The sequence below is a fragment of the Candida margitis genome (genome assembly GCF_024628925.1).
Source record: "Candida margitis strain CBS 14175 chromosome Unknown scaffold43, whole genome shotgun sequence".
NCBI lineage: Eukaryota > Fungi > Ascomycota > Pichiomycetes > Serinales > Debaryomycetaceae > Lodderomyces > Lodderomyces margitis.
In genome coordinates, this window is record NW_026261913.1 from 34972 (window position 1) to 53829 (window position 18858).

General features: G+C 37.9%; 10 protein-coding genes across 10 annotated transcripts; 6 read left to right on the plus strand and 4 right to left on the minus strand. All coding sequences in view use genetic code 12, as the record gives it.

Moving 5' to 3' along the window:
- Nucleotides 1-822: 822 nt before the first annotated feature.
- On the minus strand, nt 823-3654 carry CNH1 (Cnh1p; the record flags this gene model as incomplete). Its single annotated transcript, XM_051817483.1, has 1 exon — nt 823-3654. One exon carries the CDS (start codon nt 3652-3654, stop codon nt 823-825), a length of 2832 nt encoding a protein of 943 aa, XP_051669265.1.
- A 1277-nt stretch (nt 3655-4931) lies between these two features.
- On the plus strand, nt 4932-6167 carry CANMA_005134 (uncharacterized protein; the record flags this gene model as incomplete). The annotated part of the gene is made up of 1 exon (XM_051817484.1): nt 4932-6167. The coding sequence occupies one exon, from the start codon at nt 4932-4934 to the stop codon at nt 6165-6167; it is 1236 nt and encodes a 411-aa protein (XP_051669266.1).
- An 18-nt stretch (nt 6168-6185) lies between these two features.
- CANMA_005135 (H(+)-transporting V0 sector ATPase subunit d) lies at nt 6186-7232 on the minus strand (the record flags this gene model as incomplete). The annotated part of the gene is made up of 1 exon (XM_051817485.1): nt 6186-7232. One exon carries the CDS (start codon nt 7230-7232, stop codon nt 6186-6188), a length of 1047 nt encoding a protein of 348 aa, XP_051669267.1.
- Nucleotides 7233-7446: 214 nt separating this feature from the next.
- CANMA_005136 (Golgi transport complex subunit) lies at nt 7447-8619 on the plus strand (the record flags this gene model as incomplete). Its single annotated transcript, XM_051817486.1, has 1 exon — nt 7447-8619. The coding sequence occupies one exon, from the start codon at nt 7447-7449 to the stop codon at nt 8617-8619; it is 1173 nt and encodes a 390-aa protein (XP_051669268.1).
- Nucleotides 8620-8682: 63 nt separating this feature from the next.
- Nucleotides 8683-11820, minus strand: CANMA_005137 (translocase; the record flags this gene model as incomplete). Its single annotated transcript, XM_051817487.1, has 1 exon — nt 8683-11820. The coding sequence occupies one exon, from the start codon at nt 11818-11820 to the stop codon at nt 8683-8685; it is 3138 nt and encodes a 1045-aa protein (XP_051669269.1).
- Nucleotides 11821-12187: 367 nt separating this feature from the next.
- Nucleotides 12188-12790, minus strand: SEC72 (Sec63 complex subunit; the record flags this gene model as incomplete). The annotated part of the gene is made up of 1 exon (XM_051817488.1): nt 12188-12790. The coding sequence occupies one exon, from the start codon at nt 12788-12790 to the stop codon at nt 12188-12190; it is 603 nt and encodes a 200-aa protein (XP_051669270.1).
- A 259-nt stretch (nt 12791-13049) lies between these two features.
- On the plus strand, nt 13050-13790 carry CANMA_005139 (uncharacterized protein; the record flags this gene model as incomplete). The annotated part of the gene is made up of 1 exon (XM_051817489.1): nt 13050-13790. One exon carries the CDS (start codon nt 13050-13052, stop codon nt 13788-13790), a length of 741 nt encoding a protein of 246 aa, XP_051669271.1.
- Nucleotides 13791-13998: 208 nt separating this feature from the next.
- Nucleotides 13999-15183, plus strand: HIS5 (histidinol-phosphate transaminase; the record flags this gene model as incomplete). The annotated part of the gene is made up of 1 exon (XM_051817490.1): nt 13999-15183. The coding sequence occupies one exon, from the start codon at nt 13999-14001 to the stop codon at nt 15181-15183; it is 1185 nt and encodes a 394-aa protein (XP_051669272.1).
- Nucleotides 15184-15405: 222 nt separating this feature from the next.
- On the plus strand, nt 15406-16152 carry CANMA_005141 (mitochondrial 37S ribosomal protein uS17m; the record flags this gene model as incomplete). The annotated part of the gene is made up of 1 exon (XM_051817492.1): nt 15406-16152. One exon carries the CDS (start codon nt 15406-15408, stop codon nt 16150-16152), a length of 747 nt encoding a protein of 248 aa, XP_051669273.1.
- Nucleotides 16153-16650: 498 nt separating this feature from the next.
- TOK1 (Tok1p) lies at nt 16651-18798 on the plus strand (the record flags this gene model as incomplete). Its single annotated transcript, XM_051817493.1, has 1 exon — nt 16651-18798. The coding sequence occupies one exon, from the start codon at nt 16651-16653 to the stop codon at nt 18796-18798; it is 2148 nt and encodes a 715-aa protein (XP_051669274.1).
- Between the last annotated feature and the right edge of the window lie 60 nt (nt 18799-18858).

Here is an 18858-nt window from a genome sequence, read left to right on the forward strand (position 1 = left end):
GCAATTCTACTTCATTATCGCCAATTATTCTCTCGCTTTCCTCGTATTGGTTGAACTGGGGTAGAATTTCAAATTTAATCAAATCAAGCAACCTGTTGGCGTATTTATCTTCGGTATCAATGTTTAAATAACACTTTTTCAACTCGCGCAAGTACGCTTCTTTGTCACGAATCAAGTCTTGATTAGATATGTAAACGAGCTGCATGTTGTATTTAATCTCATAAGGAATATCAAGCTCAAGCCATACTGATTTGATTTGATTGATGATTTCGTTGCTAGTGAAAGAGTTACGAGCTGCATTGTCCAGAACTTGATCAAGCGTATTGTTTTTTAGACATACCCCAACAACAACCAAGTACAAGTTGACGATTTTGATGAGCAAATCTTCTGAAACGGTGCCTTGCCTATACTCGTTAAACGAGGTGTAGTAAACGTCATGAATGAGTTTGAAAGATCCAATAAAGTTCTTGTTGATGAATTGTTTCAATGCTAATTTGTAGTTACTTTCCACAAATCTGTTGGAGGTAAATGGCTGTGTGGTGCTTGAAGGTACTGGATTTGCTACCGGCGGCATGGTTTCTATTGAAAACTAGGTGGTTGGTCTCTACTAGGAAAGTTGTACTGTTTCAACCTCCCCTCTCCCCACACGAATAAATTTTTTTCTGTCTTCCATTTTAGAAATGGAGCCGCAACCTCGGTCTCAATTAAAAAGCTTTAACAAAGTATGCAAAAACATTAAAAATACTTAAATATATATATATATATATATGTATGTATATGTATACGTTATCCAACACAAGGGGGGGGGGGGGGGTCTATAAATCACTCTTCGTCATTCTGGTCACGATTGGTAGTCGGTAATTTACCCAATGCTTGTAATCTTCTTCTTTTTTCAACTTCGGTTTCCTCATCTTCGTCCAGATCATCATACTCATTATCTTCAGTACTATCCTCATCATCAAATTCCTCAATTGCATCATGTGCGGTAGGACCCGGTGGTGGTGGAGATGCCTTCCTAATCGCCGAATGATGTCCCTTTTCATGCTTTGTTTCTAAAATAGTTGCAATCTTGTCTTCAATCTTATCAAGCTTAGAACTATCAGGATGTGGATCGCGTTCAGCCTGGGGAATGAGAATGTTATGATGCGTACCGCTTTCTAAATCAGTGACATTCACCTGCGGTGGCACACCGGGGCTTGAGACAGTTGGATCAGCGGCACTAGTGGCTTGTGAAGAAGCAGTGGTTGTAGGTTTGATTCCTACAAGCGATTTCATTTTACCAACCAATGTGGATGATCTTGATCTGTTTGGGGTGGCATTTGACGTGGAGGCATGGCGATTAACTTTGTACCTTCTTATGATTTCACCATCTTCATTCTCAATGGTGATAATATTGTCAATACGATGGGCATAAACTTTCTTCTTATTAGGGTCGTCTTTTCTGTAAAACGTGCGTCGAGATGCTGAGCGAGATAACCGTTTATGTAAGGGGGACATTTTCCTGCCGGGGCCTTGTTCGTTGTCGGATTCTGATGGTTGGCTCTTAATGGTAGACCCATTAGAGTATTGAGAAAGCTGTCTCTCCAACGATCCCGCCGAGTGAATACTTTCATCTTCCCTTTCTTCATCTCTCTCATGCTGCTGTGGCTCCTCAACACCAGATAGTGAGGTACCTCCCTCCTGGTTCTTCCCTTTATTAGCAATCGCTCCCTTTTTACCCAACGTAAGATTATCCATAATTTCACCAAATTGATCTTCTATAATTATCTTATCTCCTTCTTGATACGCTGATGTTGGAACTGGTGTCTCTGGTTTGCTGCGTTCACCGTACTCCAGTCTACCAGATATTTTTTCATTTGGATCAAGTAAGTGCTCTCCTTCTGTAGATGACGACGAATTCTTCACTTCTGCCGTTACTTCGGGTTCTGAAGAAGATGTGCTCTTTGTAGGGGTATGCTGGGGTCCACCACCCAACTGTAAAACCTCTTGGTGTGGTCTATGTCTTGTCTGCTGTGCTTCCTCATCACCGCTAGTGACTCTTGACAAGGTTTTCTGGATAAGCCCTTGTTTTTGATTTCTCCGCTTCTTCTTTCTCCTCTTTGCTCCACCAGCGGGACGTACTTTGATACCACTAGTCTCGGGTAGTTGACTTTGATCTTGTGCACCTTCCTGCTCTTCTTTTTCATCAGGAGCCATCGTGTCAACTCTATGCAACGAGAATGAAGTGTTTGCCCTATCGAGTTTCTGTAATCTTTGCATCCAGTTTGAACCACCACCACCTGTTTCACCGTTTGTTGTTGTAAATGACATGGTGATGGCCATTCGGTTCAACCTCTTGCCTAGTGTTAAAACCGCCACAGAGGAGCCATGCACGATAATGGATGTTATCACAATAAAACACACAAGTGGCCAGATAGTAACAAGCAACTGATCATGAGGAAAGCCTTTGCCAGGTACTTCGTTTAAAGGAGTCTCCTCTTCTGTGAAATAACCCTCAAGATCGGATCTTGCTAATATACTTGCAAAAATAGCACCAACCCCAATAGGACCAAAATGGCCACAAAAGAATGCCTCTCTCCACGTTTTAATGTCGGGGGTAAATGGTTTCAAGCATACAACTGCTGGCAATCTTCTCAAAAATATAATGACAAACGACAAGACAATCAATCTCCAAACATCCAATCCTATGGTACCATCGTTAAACTGGGGCCATGGGATAATAGCACCAAAGTAGACAAAAAATGACAAGTTTAGAAGCAAATCAATAACAGTGGAGACATGTGACTCTTCAGTCTTTTTTGCGAATGCACCATTCCACCCAAAAGTTGTTCCTGCAGCAAAAGACACCAATAAATCGTCGACACCCAACATGGATCCGATTCCTGCTGAATTGAAGGCGATAAATACAAAAATTGCCAAAAACGACTCACGGTCAATCAAGTTCTTGCTTTCGGCAAATTCAACAAGCTTTCTCAAAACGTAGCCAATAACAACTCCCAATACACATCCAAAGACACATTCCCATAGAATCGTCAATAATATCCAATCCTTTACAATTTCTCCACCATGTCCTGAATGAGCAATCAAGTTGAGAGATAAGTAGATGAAAGGAAATGCCATTCCGTCATTACAGCCAGACTCTGCAGATAACAAGTTACGCAAGTGACCAGGGACTCTTTCAGCAAACTTACCTTTACCAACAACAGCAGCTGCAAGTACTGGGTCAGTTGCAGTTACACAAGCACTGACCAACAAGCCATCGTTAAAACTGAAATGAGGAATCAAGGCCCAGATAAAGAGTCCCACAACCAACCAACCAACTGTCATTACGGGAAGCAAAAGAATGGCTACTGATAGCCAGTGTTTCTTCATATATTTTCTCGGCAACTCAACCGAAACAGCCACAATCTGAATACACAAGACTATTCGACATATCTCCAACGTTATCAAATCTGAATTACCCCAGGTCGTGGGTGCAAACCAATTAAGACAATGCGGCCCCAAGATAAGTCCTGCGATACTGGCAACAGTTGCTTCACCAATATACAATCGTTCCTTGACAAATAATGACACTAGGGAGAACAAAGTGCTGAATATACCAACACACGCATAAGCTATATGAGGTGTTGTCACTTCTAGCTGAGCCCACACCATGTGTATGTACTGTTATTATTATTATATGTTCTGGTTAATATGTGTCAAAATTAAGGGTTTGTTTTTTTGTTTTTTATTTTCTTATCATCAAATAAAGGCAATAAATGTAAAAAAAAATTGTTCTAATAGTGGTAATTCCCCCCAACGACTCTTGATGGATCTTGAGTTCTAACTGTAAACTGAATATAAAAATGTATTAAATTGAGGATGAGTTGGTAACTGTTTAAGTCTTCTTACTCATTTGTTGTTAAAAAGTCATTTGTTAATTCTTGATGTATTTTTCTTTTTCTTTTTTTTGATATGCGTGGGTAAAAACACAAATAAACCAAAAGAGGTTTCACAATAATTAAATTTAATTTAATTTGCTTTACAGTTAACTTAACTACACCTGTATATAGGAAAGACGGAGTACCACTTTAGAGTAAAATATATGTCATCACATATCTATCTAAATTGTCTTTAGCCGTGTTATTCTGATGCAAAGGGTCTAAGCAGAATCGGATAATAGTCAAATGAGGATGTTCTTATGTTAATCTGACAAGAGAATTGTTTTGAGCCCGCCTTTGTTAATATCTTGGCATTCACTTTAACGGTTCTGGAATCAACGGCTGCAAAATAGCATACATTATTCACGTAGCTGCAGTAGTTATCATCTTGTGAGGTGAATATATCCAAAGCTGAATTTTTACTCTTCCTAGAACTAGATTACCATCAAAAAACTCTTTCAGTATTCAAAGTGGTTGGACGTTGTAGACCAGTCCACCCAATTGTTTTCATTCATTGTGATGTCTTAAATTCTTGGCAAGTAAATGGTAGCGTTATTTGTTTTGGATTCATCTCTTGATTCAAACACGTGACTTCCTTAAAACCTTCGAATGCTTTCCATGAAGTGCCATCAGCTGGAAAGTATAGTAGAGCGGTAAATATAGTTCATAAGAGTAGACTCAAGGGAGGCAGTAAAAAGTTAATTCAAAGGAAAAGACCTCACTAAGTCTGCTTTGTCTATGAGAAGAGTTTGGCAAAATTTTAAGAACAAATAAAAGTACGAAAAGACTCAAGGTCTTAAGCTATGATAGAAAGATAGACATACCATTAGCATTTAAACTATGGTAGCAATTCTTGTTATATATTCAAACACCCCTCCTTCCTGTTTTCACTTGCAACAGTCTCTTTCAAATCTCCATTTTGTCAAGTACACATGGTAGCGTGCTTGCTAATAAAACTTTAATACGCGACTGGTGTGGTACCTTCATTAGTGGATAAGACATTTATTTTACATGTCTCTTTTTATCCAATCATCACAAGAGGATGGAGGAGAGCATCATGGAATAGCTTCTCAACGAAATGATTTAAACCTATCTCTACCTAGACAAAACACATGGAGACCCCGACCTCAAGTAAACTTCTCAGCAACCACAAATCAAATTGCTCACCTTTCGGACGTGTTTCAGAGTTTAATATCCATCAACAATCAAGCCATTGTGACCATACAATCTAGTGGAATTACAATATATTCAACTTATAATTACACAATCAACGTTCATGTGAATATTGACTCTGGATTATTTAGCCAGTATAATTTGACATCAGATCAAGAGAGCATAAGTGAAGAAAATGCAGATTTGGAACTACGACTAGGAGTTGATATTAATCTTATAGCCAACTGCTTTACGTCGGTACTAAATACCATGAAATCAGAAGCATCTATCTCATGTACCATTACGTACAAGGGTGATGGGTACCCATTGGTTATCGAATTTGAAGACACATACATATCCGAAAGACTAGATTTCTACACATTTTACATAGACGAAGATGAATTAGTTGAAAATGAGCAACGAGGAGCTTCGCGAATCAATTATGAAAATATCGTACTCGAAATCATGCTCAAAAGTGATGTATTGACAAATTTATTACAAGATTTATACCAAATCGATACTGAGATTCTATTTATTTATTGTGCTGATGGTATACTAAACTTTATAAGTAGTGGATCTATTGGAATGTCAAAGCTTATCTTCCCGAATGAGAAATCAATAATGGAAAAATTAACCGTTAGTTCCTCATATCAACATATCATATCTCAGTTTAAGTTTGGCGAATTTTACAAAATCTTCAAAGCAGTACGATTGAGTTCTAAATGCAAGTTTATTAAAGATGCCGATGGATGCTTTTCAATCCAATTGATTTGCAAAAATCATCAGCAAAGTAGTTACCCAGGCACTTTGTTGACGATAAACATGACAGAATTGGACCACGATGAGCATTTAATCGATTGGATCTTACAAGATGAAATGGATCAAGCTGGTAAAAACCAGACACAGCAAGCTGAACCACCCTTGATGAATATACCTCGATTGGGTCACGAGCCGTTGATAAATTCATTTAAGCGGACAGGTGAAGGGGATACAACAACGGGCGCCCATGAGACAAGTAATGGAAGCAAGAGAAGTCGCCAACAAATTGGGTCCAAGAAAAAAGAAAGATCAAGTAACTTACCATTGTTTTTATAACTTTATACTTAAACACTCTTAATAAACAGCAATATAGTTTTCGATTCTGCTCTTTTGGTTCTGAGCAATACATTCAGCAATCCAAGTGATGTTTCTCACCTCCTGCTCTTTCGACTTTAACCATGCATACACAGCACTCAAGGTAAACTGTTGCGTAAATGCATTTCTGCAGTATTGTAACTCCAACAAGTAAAAGGCGTCACCAATACTTCTATTACCATCGGCACTTTCACTGAAGAGCTCCTTGAAATCGCCAATATTTTCAACAATCAACTTTAATTGTTCGTAATCATCAGTTTGAGCCAACTCCAAGTGATAAGTAGGATACAACTGGCCCAAGTTTGGGAACAAGCTCAATTTATCATCAATTGAAAGCTGCGAGTTATTAATTGAATTCAAAGCAATATTTATCACCCTCTTATCAGCCTCTAATGTCAATAATCTTGTCATTATTTCCTTATCTGGCCCATCAAATTCCCTTTGAACAAAAGCCATAAAAGCTTCCAAGTAATTCTTGTACAATTTGTTTCTAATAATTTCAATATTCAAATCATCCAAATCGTCAGCAGAAACACAGTTTTTAAAGAATGGTGCCAATGGTGTATCTATCAAAACAGTTGAATATAAACTCTCAATGTCGGTGGCAATACTCAACGTTGGCAACGTGTCAAACCATCCCAATGGATTGCATTTTTTCAAAATGTCTGATTTATCTCTTTCATGCAAGGTTCCAGTGATCATCAATATAACATTGTCAATCATGTATGCATATTGTATATATTCCATAAATCTCGTCAATTTCCCACTTGATTGACTTCTGATATACTGATATTGCTGGTAAATCTTTTTATTCAAATTCTCTTGGATGACTGATGTGGTTAAAGGACCAGAGTAATTGGCCAAGAAATTACCATAGTCGGTTGATGAAAGTTGTAGTTTAAGATCTTCTAAATTGTCACATTGAGTCAAATTGACATATTGATTGGCAGTAAGAAGACCGCTTCTATACCCCCTCACAACTGCCTCAACGTAACCATAATCAATGTTGAAGAATATTCCTTCCATGGCTGGTGGAGTGCTCTGGATGTTGGTTAGCTATCTCTTGTAGTGTTTGCTGTTTTGTATCAATTCTTTTGGCTTAGCTAATGTCGAAATAATTAAAAAAATGTCGTGTACAAACGATCAAATATGATTCCCTCAAAGAAATCACCAAAAACAAACTCTACCAACTCTACCAACTAGAAAGACATAGAGTAGAATACTGTTTCTCACCAGAGAGATGTCACTGATACTACTAGAAGCATTAAAGGATGACGTCGACGAATCCCACAGAAATGCTTTAAATACCGATCTCAAGCTATACCAATCATCGGAAAAATATCTCGAAGACCTACTAATAAATGATGAATTGTTGTCAACAGAAACGTTCACCACCACAGCCACCAATTCCAAAACTGTAACCCAAGAGATTGCGGAATTGGATTTACAACAGCATCAGATCAATAAAGAATTGAGCTCATTAACAGATTCACACAAGGACCTAATTATTGACATCAATCATGATCTTAATGACATAAATTCCTCCTTGATTAATGATTATCCCAAAACAGTTGATTCATTGAAGAAAAGCATCCATATGGATTCCAAATTTCACCCGAGTGAATACAACAAGTCGCTGCAAAACTCGATTTTGTCGAATATTGACACTGTATTGGATATCTTGGAACTTCCAACCCTATGCCGGCTTTGTATCTTGCAAGGTAATTATCAAGAGAGCTTGGAGATTTCGATATTCATAAAATCGTTAATTATCAGGTTCCCCAAATTACAATTGTTTAGAACTATTTCCGATCAAGTTGAAATCGAATTGCAAGTCATGCTAAAAGGGTTACTCAAGTTACTTAATACCAATTTAAAACAAAATCATATACTTAAAATATTCCAAATCTTGAGTAAATTGGAAACTGTTAATGACAAATCCTTGCATGTCATCTACTTGAACTCGAGATTCAAGTTTATCATTAATGAATTATCCAGTCTACAACCCATTCTCAAATTTAATAAACTCACATACTTGAAAAGATTTGTTGAAGTTTATCGTGAACACATTTATTCATCAATCCATGTATATTACACAATTTTCCAAAATGAAACCAACAAATTGTTGCTAAATCAATTCATCACCACCTTGGCCATGAACTTGTGTCGTGAATTTACTACATGCATGCCTCATATCGTTGTTCCAGCATCGGCAAATTCAATTGAATCAGAATTGGAGTTGAAAAACTCGATTGATGGATTAATCTTACAATTGATTTATTTATGCAAATCGTTATCCGCTTATCAGTTTGAATTTGAACCGATACTCTTGGCTGAATTATGCTATAAACATGAATTGATTCTCGAGAAAGACTGGACTCGAAACATGAGCAAGATTAAAAAGCACAAATGAAATAAACTGATATAGATCTATACAATACATAAACAGAATCAAAATTTGAACTAAATGTCGTTATTATGTCGTTCTCTCGGTCAATCCATTCAAACCAAACAAGAAACCAAGCTCCCTCCTTCCCAAACGCGATATCGACTTCATCTCATTCTCATCGAGAGCATCTCCAATTAATCGCTTTTTATTGTCTTGAAGTTCCATAATACGACTCTCAACCGTGTTTGAGACTAGTATGCGATGAACATGAACTTCTCGTTCTTGTCCAATACGATGAGCCCTATCCATAGCTTGCTCTTCCACAAACGGATTCCAAAATGGATCCATTATAATCACATGATTGGCACATGTCAATGTTAACCCCACGTTACCAGCACGTAAAGAAAGTAATAAAACATCAGCATCATTTTGATAAAATTGCTTAATAACGGTGTTTTTATTCTCCATCGACATCGAACCATCGTATCGCAAAAATGGGATCTTTTGATAATCCAAAACCAACTTCATTAAATCAAACAAGGTAACAAATTGAGAAAAAATAATAATCTTTTGCCCAGGGTTAGATTCTTGAATTTGTCTAATTAGCTCAATTGATTTCTCAATTTTAGCTGAAGGTTCAAACCCTTGATCCCTTGCAGTTAAATCGCGAATTATGGACATGTTTGACAAATTATTACTCCGTTGGCGCTCTTTATAAAACTCCTCGACATCTGATGCACTTTCGTTTCTGATGGAAAATTTCTCAAACATGGTGTATTCAAAAGTATTTGAATATTTCACTGCAGATTTGCAATCAATGCATGTGGCAACCTGATCCCTAGAATCAGTGCCATCAATTGCGTGCTCGTCAAAAAATGTATCAATGCAGGATAGACAAACTAAATGACCGCAATCTCCCAATACAGCAAAGTTGTTTAATTCTTCAACGTCATAGCAAAAAGAACAAGTGAGTTCACTACTAGCCGAAGACGCAACAGTTTCTTTTATTTTAGCAGCCTGACCTGGAGTCAATTCCGTTACATTTCGTAACTGCCTTCTCCAGTCGAGTTTCAAAGTAGTCTCTGCAGCTTGATGCCGTTGGTCAGTCTTTATGTTTCCAATTTCAACAAGATACTGGTGACAACATGCCTGTCTCAATCTTAGCAAGAGTGTAAACATACAACTATTATCATTTGAACTCATCATCTTCTCTGCTTGTCGTTGAACTCCCAACTCAATATCTCTATAATATGACATTTCAACTTCTTCCAACTCCACATAATCGGAAACTATATGTTTCTCGGGCAAGTTTAAAATAGGCTGTCCATCAATTTTAGACGATTTGGTTCGCCTCAACATCACTGAACGCAACATGGCTTGTAATTTCCTCATAGACTGAGCCCGGTCAACATCATCGTATTCATCTGACTTTGATTTCAACGGTAAGACAAGGGCCCTGAACTTGTCTTCAATGTAATATGGCCTAAGTTTCAAAAAACGAACAATGGGATACAACTCTTCGATCTTGTTTTGCATGGGCGTTCCTGTCAAACATAGCCTATATTCAGCTTTCAAATACAAAACGGCCTTTGACGAAATTGCCAATTTGTTTTTTATATTTTGAGCTTCGTCTAATATGACTCGATAAAATAAAGAATTTGAGGCAAATAATGGAGAGTCGTATTCGGTACCTCCAGTACCATTCTTTGGTAGGAACCCTCTTCCTTCAAGCCTGTTTTCATCTAGTTCCTTGGCATAATGTCTCTTCCATTCAGAAGCAATGGTTCCATATGATACCAACACAATGTCATATTTCTTCAAGGCCAGGAAAGTAGACATTACCTTTCTATTTTCCCCATGGTAAATACCTACTCGCAAGCTACACAATGGGTGCAATTTGGACTCCACTTCTGCCGCCCACTGTCGTAGTAAAGAAACAGGAGCCACAATCAATGTAGTCTTTCTCTCAAAATCCTTCGACTTGTTTGCAATAATCAAAGCCAATGCTTGCACAGTTTTTCCCAACCCCATATCATCGGCCAAAATGCCTCCTTTAGTCCTAGACTCTTCCATACGCTTTAACCAAGCTAGTCCTATGCTTTGGTGCTTCAACAACTTGATTGCCATTTCGGGTGGCGTTGGTGCCAAACCTTCTTGCAATTGTTCATCAGGCACTATGTTATCCAATAGATGTGAAACATCAACATCGGGTTCTCTTGAAGAGCTTCCATGTGTTTGCGCATCTCGATATATTTGTGCCTCGTAAGGATTAAACGACGCATTTGCTTGGTGGTTAGCTGTACGCAATCTGTTCGCAATACCTGACAAACTCCCTCTCACAGTGAGTATACTCGCCTCAACAGGCTCGAGCGAACGTTGGTATGCATTTATGTTATTGCGCACAGTGTCCATTACTCGTTTAATTTTCGTGATACCCACTCTTAATCGCTCAACTAACGCATGATTCCCTAACCTATTGGCTTGACTTAGTTGTGATCGTGCAATCGTAATTCGCTGATTTTCAACCTCGAATTCTTGTTGATGACGTTGAATTTGAGCTGTTAGTGTTCTTTTTATTTGCTCTAATTTACCAAACTCAGTTAATTTTTCTGTTTCCCTTTGTTTCAACTCTTCACGAGTGATTTGGGCAAAGTTGTCTCCCACATGCGGTACAGGTGCCGGTGTATTGAACGAGCCTGGCATTATCGGTTGGTTTGGGGCAAGGGGGCGGACAATGTTGTCGCTGCCTTGTATACTCTGTAGGCCATTTTGGGGAGATGAATTTGAGCCGTTGAATTGCATGCTAGGGACAGTTGCACCATTTAGGGGTTCTGGCTTAAGCACATTGTTTGTCACTTTCTTTTCGCCTAGGATAATAATTTCATCGTCACTATTGTCACTATCGAGATATATGCTCTTTTCGTTTTTGACTGCTTGATCTATCTTTATAGGATAAACGTTTTTAGTTTCGGAAACTGCAGGTGAACCAACCTCATCATCATCTGAAGTTAAATCTATCACTTCGTATTCCCGAACGCTGTTGTTTGTGCCACTAGTATTGCCGTTTTGAAACAGCTGACTCGCTTTAGCTCCTTCGGCTTTTTTAGCTCTATCAGCTGTTTCTATAGCCTTCAATTTAACACGCCAACTAGCATCCGCGTTGAGTGGCTCAAGCCTTTGTCTTTTTACCGGATTAGTTGAGCTGTAGTCCATTTCTGTTGTCATATTAAATAATGATGTGATCTCTCAAACAATACACAGAAAAGACTGCCTCTTTCAAAAAGGAGCTAATAACTAAACCAGTTGTAATTAAGATGCGAATGAGCTCTCAATAGTGAATGATAATATGTCAAATGTAACAATATCACAATGATGAAGATCGTTGTTAGACGAGTTTGTTTCCTTTCCTTTTCTTTTTCTTTTTGTTTTTGTTCTGACCCAAAGAAGCACACATATGTAAGTAATAGATAAGGTTAGATACAAAATAATCATCAAAACGTAGAGTTTGTCAAAGGCTACCCCAAATATTGAGTATTGAGTGATTAATTCATACAATGACCACCTCTTTAGCTATATCTTATATACCCTTTATCTACAAATAATCTCCATTTTCTTCCAAAATCTTATCCAAGCAAATATTCAATTCATGTTGCAACCTTTGATTGCTTTCATCAAAAGCCAAACCTCTTTGATAATCAGCTCTCGCAAGTTCATAATTACCCAAAAAGTAATTGGCAACACCTCTCCTCAAAAAATTATCAGGAGCATTCATTTGCATATTTAAAAGAATATCAACATCATTGTAGGCCTGCAAATATTGCTTTGTTTTCAAGTATGCATCGCATCTGCTCATTAAAAACTTGGAAAGCTCTTGTATAGTTCCAGCAAAGCTTTCAAGTTTGGGTCTTCTGCAAATCATTTCAATACCAACAGAAAATTGTCGAGCACTATCGTCAAATTTACCCATTTTGAATGATTGAACACCACCATCATACAACTTTTTAATCATTTTGGAAAGGTCTTTGTTGAAGTTTTCTGGAGTAGGCACAGGAGGAACATCACTACCCTGATTTATTAGTTCTTGAATGATAACATTAAGCTGATCTGTTTCCAACTTCAATGCAGGTGATGTTGAAACAATTTCTGGGTCTAGTATCAACTTTTTGGTCTTGGCTTCGTATGATACACCTTCCATATTTGATGAATGTAGTAGTAGTAGTTGTTGCTGTTGCTGCTGTATTGGCGTAGTAAGTTAAACACCTTGTTCAATTTCTAGTTGGCATTTTTTTGTTTTGTTGAAAATTTAATTTTTGTTTGACATTTTGTGTTAAACTCTTTGAGTAACTCTTTGAGGAAAGTATTTTGCAATCAATAAAATTAGAATTCATTTACACAGTCACTTTTCTTATTCCCCCTCCCTCCCTTTTTATTTTGTTATTATAGATTACTAGGGAATGCACTCATCTCAGTCTCTAGGTGCTAAAAGAGACAATAATAGGTTTTACTCATATCCAAACTATACAAACATAACAGACGTCAGTGAGAACAAGTTTGCAGCTGATTCACTGGGAAGCTTTCATAGATATGCTGAAAATATAAAGCAAGACGAATGTATGGATAATAGTTTGCCTCAGGACAAAGATCAGTTGCAACAACAAATTAGTACGAAGCCATCTTCTTTCTACCCTTTACAAGAAGCGGATGTGAAACCAGAAAATAAAACTCTCCCATCAAAAATATCAAAGTTTTCAAAGTTTCTAAACAGGTTCAAACACAAACCATCTAAAAGCACAGGAGTCGCCAAAAAGTACAACACAGTCACTGGAGTCAATATTGCACCAACTAATGAACATTCAGTACCTTGGAGAAGACGCTTTTCGAGACACCACACTACCATGTTTAATCTAGCTGCTGGGGAGAAACTGCTTCCTTCAGATCTGTTTCCTGAAACCAACATGAAGCCCATTTTGGATGCTATATTCTCACCCCCTGTCAAAGAGCCCATGAAGACTATTGAATCACTTGAGTATTCAAACAAAGTGATTGAATTGAATGAAAGTATAACAAGACCTCGCACCAAACTGTTAAGTCTTAGCTCCTTTTACAACAATAGCTTCTTCAGCACTGCTGTCAGGAAGCCAATATCTTATGATAACTCTCAAATAACTGATGAAACTATCGTAGTACAAATATAATATTTAAGAAGTATCAAACCATTTGTAAATGAGTAAAAGCAGATAAGAGCTACCAACTGCCCCCGTAAATTTTCCTCAACAGAGAGGAAGAAATTTTTTGACTCATTCAAAATAGCCGCTTCTTTTTGATTCCCTTCTTTTCTTCATTCTTGAACAAGTAGCCCAATTAGTTTTACCTGTCAACTAAATACCAACCCTTCCTTCTCCAATGTTTGAATTAAAAAATGTGGTTCGTCCCAATATCCTAACCTTAGAGCCATACCGTTGTGCCAGAGATGATTTTAAAACAGGAATCTTGTTGGATGCAAATGAAAACACACATGGGCCTGCACTTTCCGACATTACCACATATGAGGAATTATTAGAGCTTAATAGGTATCCCGACCCTCATCAGTTGGAATTGAAAGAGCAAATAGTCAGTTTCCGAAATCAATCGCCAAACAAGTACAGTACGTCGTTGTTGAAACCAGAGAATCTTTGTCTTGGTGTTGGATCCGATGAGAGCATCGACTTGTTGTTGAGATGCTGTTGTACGCCAGGCAAAGAAAAGTTGCTAACTTGTCCTCCCACTTATGGTATGTACTCTATATGTGCCACTGTCAATGATGTAGAGACTGTGAAAGTGCCGTTGACTATTCCAGATTTTCAGATTGATGTTGAGGGCATTCTAGCAAAATTGGAATCAGATCCAGGTATCAAGCTTATTTATTTAACTTCCCCGGGTAATCCAACGGGTAAATTAATCAATGTTGACCAAGTAGTTGCATTATTGAAGAAAACCATTGACACTTGGAATGGGTTAGTTGTTGTTGATGAAGCATACATTGATTTTACTGCTTCCAACGGTGAATACAGCGAGTCTGTATCTACCTTGGTTAATGAGTATCCCAATTTGGTGGTGTTACAAACATTGAGCAAATCTTTTGGGTTGGCAGGAATTAGATTGGGTATAACCTATTGTAATATTGATTTGTCAAGGATTTTAAACTCCATGAAATACCCTTACAATATATCATCACTTACGTCGGATATCGCATTAAAAGCCACGTCGCCTTCAGGGCTAGCGGTCATGCACAAGTACGTCAAGAGCATTCTCCAACAAAGAGAAACATTATTGAAGAGCATTCTTGATTTGAAATACGTGGGTAGAAATATTGGTGGTCTTAATGCCAACTTTATTTTGGTGGAAATCTTGAACAAAAGCGGCAAACCTTCAAATGAAGTAGCTTTGATGTTGTACAATACCTTGGCTGTTGATAATGCCGTAGTAGTGAGGTTCCGTGGTAAAGAGTTGAACTGTACTGGTGCCCTTAGAATTTCAATTGGAACAGAAGAGGAAAACAAGGAATTACTTTTGAAATTTGAAAAAGTATTGAATGAAATAAATGCTTAATAGAAAATAGATAGTTTATAAATGTGAATGAAGTTTGTCATCTTTGGATTACTTTTATTGCAAAAGGGAATAGATTATATCTATTGGTGATTGTTGTGTTTGTTGTATACAGTCGTGTGAACCAAAAGAAAAAAAAAATTTACAAAAAGTGAAAAATTTATTCCTTTCAAGTTTACTTGATCATATACCCTTTTATAACCTAGACTACAATACCTTACTCTCATGGCTAGACAGAATTTTGTGGGATTAGTTGTATCCCAAGGTCGAATGAACAAGACCGTAAAAGTCAGAGTTCAAGGCAAAGTGTACGATAGGAGAATAGACAAGGAAGTTATTCGAAGAAAAGATTTCTTGGTTCATGATGAAGGAAACATTAGCAAAGAAGGTGACATCGTTCGAATTGAAGCCATCCCTAAAATGTCCAAGCGAAAAGCATTTGCCATAGCTGAAATCAAAGTCAACAAGGGTCAACAGTTTGCTCAGTATGAAGACTTGGCCAAACAAAGAATCAAGCAAGAAGATGAATTGGAAGCACAAAAGTTTGTTGCAAATAAGAAACAATTCAAGAACATAATCACTCAGCTTGAAGATTTAAGGAAATTAGATCAACTAAGCCACCAAATCACCAGTGAAGAAGAAGCAAGTGAATCCAACCATCAAAATTTAATCAATGAAGTGAACTCAATCAAGGCCAAATACAACATCAAATCGTGGCCGTCAACAGAACCAATAATAGACCTAGAGTTGAATACCCCTGCGTATTCGTCAGAGACCGAAAAGAGGGTGTATCATATCAATGACATTTTAGACACGGTCATGAATGATTCGAAATATACGGAATTGAAGTTGAAAATATTGAATGATAAATTCAAGAATAGACCCATTGATGAAATACAAAAGAGCGTTCAGAAGAATGTTTTGAGAAAGTATTTCATAAATGAAAAGAACGAATTGCCATTTGCGATATAACTTACTTGTACATAGTTTTAAATGGACGATGGAATTTGATCGAGTTTCGTAGCGTATTGTTCGACTTTTTATGTAAATATGGGTGATAATTATGGGGCCGAACTACTTGGTTCGATGATTCAGTTCTAAATTGTGGGTTTACTAGTCTTGTCAAATTTCTGTCCTGGTATTAAAGCAGCGCCGGAGTTATTGATCGCATCATCGTATATCCGAAATTGTACAAAGAAAAAAAGAAAACATTAATACCAGAGGCATCTTCTTTGCACGTTTCCAGACACTTTTTATCCACCTATTAGATAAACCCTACCCCTCCCNACTTTAAAACGCTACTTCACACAAAGAAACATTCGCAACATTCGCAACATTCACAGCCTATAAATATAAATAACTCAAAGGAACAACAGCATCTCCCCAAGGGACCAAAGACACAATTTTAGAATATGACCCTATTGAATACCACGACTCGGATATAACACAACGCTCTATCTTTTTTTAGCCATGTTTGATCGATCAAAGTCAAGTAGCACCTCGAGCTTTAAAGATGCTTTCAAACGAGCCTCCACATCATTGCGACCTGAGCCTTTGAATGATAAACGAGCGATTGAAAGTATACAGCATTACCAAGATATCCTTACACCTATATTGATTGACACTTATCAAGGCTCCCAACTGAAACACAAGCAAGTGGGAGAAGCAAGCAAAATAGTTGCTCCAATTGCTATCAAGCATGCGTTGGATATACCTTTGGAATCGATACTCAATTTATACGTACGACCTGGGGAGCCCCATTTTGTAATGTGGTTCCTAATATCTTCGTATTTCCCTTTGTCGGCTGCTTGTCTTGGCCCATTATCGAATATGATTTCGATCATTGCTTTAATTGAACACTGGAGAGTTGATACAGTAACAGGGTACTACCACCCAGATCCGAAAAAAGTAGTTATACTAAACGCATTGTCATTGGCTTTGGGACTTATAGGGAACATATCTTTGTTGATGAACTTCTCGCGGTCTGTCAAGTACTTGATCACTCAGTGTATATCGATATTCTCATGGTTTTGTGCATGCATGCTCCTTGTTGCCGGGATTTTGATTACCAACTATGAGGCCTTGGACGAATTTTCCAACACTCAGCGTTCTGAGGGTTTTTACTTTGCGTGTTTCACAGCGGCTTACTATTTCCTATGCATGCTGATATTATTGATCAACTTTGCTGGATATAGGTTAAACAAATACCCACCCACATTCAACTTGGATCAGAAGCAACGGACATTAATGGTTTACACCATCATGTTTAGTACTTGGAGTATTGCTGGTGCGGTGGCATTGGCACATTTGATCAAGGGTATTTCGTATGGATCGGCCTTGTATTACTGCATTGTATCGATTCTCACTATTGGATTGGGCGATATAACGCCCAAATCATCGGGAGCAAAAGTTGTCGTGTTAATATTTTCCTTAGTTGGAGTTCTTATCATGGGTTTAATCGTTGCTACTTTGCGATCAGTGATATTATCCTCGGCAGCTCCTGCGGTATTTTGGAACGACACTGAAATAAAACGAAGGAAGTATATTGCCAAGCTGATACAAATGAATAAAGAAATTACTCCTGAACAAGCATTTCATAAAATAAGACAGATTCGTAACCAAGTAAAGACGATCCGGACAAATATCGGGTTGTTGATGACTGTCTTGATATTTCTTGCATTCTGGCTAGTAGGTGGAATGATTTTTCATTTTATTGAAGGATGGACTTATTTCCACTCCATTTATTTTTGCTTCCTTTGTTTATTGACGATTGGGTACGGTGACTATGCACCCACAACTAGTCTTGGACGCGTTTTCTTTATTTCATGGGCAATTGCGGCTGTGCCTTTGATGACCATCTTGGTTTCAAACGTGGGTGATGAGCTATATGACACTTCAAATAGAATAAGTGAGTGGTTCAGTAAGTGGTTGTTTCAACCTGATAATGCATATGAGGAGAAGAAGGCGATCAAGAAAGAAATCAAAGAGGAGCGTAGTGATGAGGTCACCATCAACTCGAGTATCTTGGCCCAGGAGCTAAGGGATGACATAGATTTATCGTTGCATGAATGTGGGGAAGATGATGCTGGGACTAGTTGGAAGGAGGAGGAACACCTTGAACGTGAAATCCTGCAGTTGGAAGGAAGTGAGCTGTCAACCGGTGCAGCTAGTGGTCTGGCAACAAGTATAAAGTCTTCAGAATCTCTCAAGCTACGCAAAGTGCAAAAGAAGATATCGGATAGGGCACGAAGGCATTTAGAGGTGTTGAAGTATTTGAAACAACTAAAGCCATTGATCTCCGATTGTGTTACCAACCCCGAGAAAAAATATACTCTTAAGCAATGGCACGCCTTTTTCGAAATTCTCGAGCTTGAAGAGTCACCTGAGGATATCATAGAGGAGAAAAAGTATGACGGTTTTTGGTTGGGTGACTATAGTCCACTACGACTTCCATTGAGGGAACCTAATTACATGGTGTTGAAAGTATACAACAAAATAGAAGAAACTGTTGCTCAATTAATTGATGAAGAAATTGATGATTTGAAACTAATGAATAGTCACGAAGGGGAGACTGAACCGCCTGCTGTATCCGAGAGGAAAGTGCAATTTGAGGAGTAATGTATAATTATTCACCGGGTGATTGTTTTCTGTAGATCTATAAAAATAAAGCTATTCTCT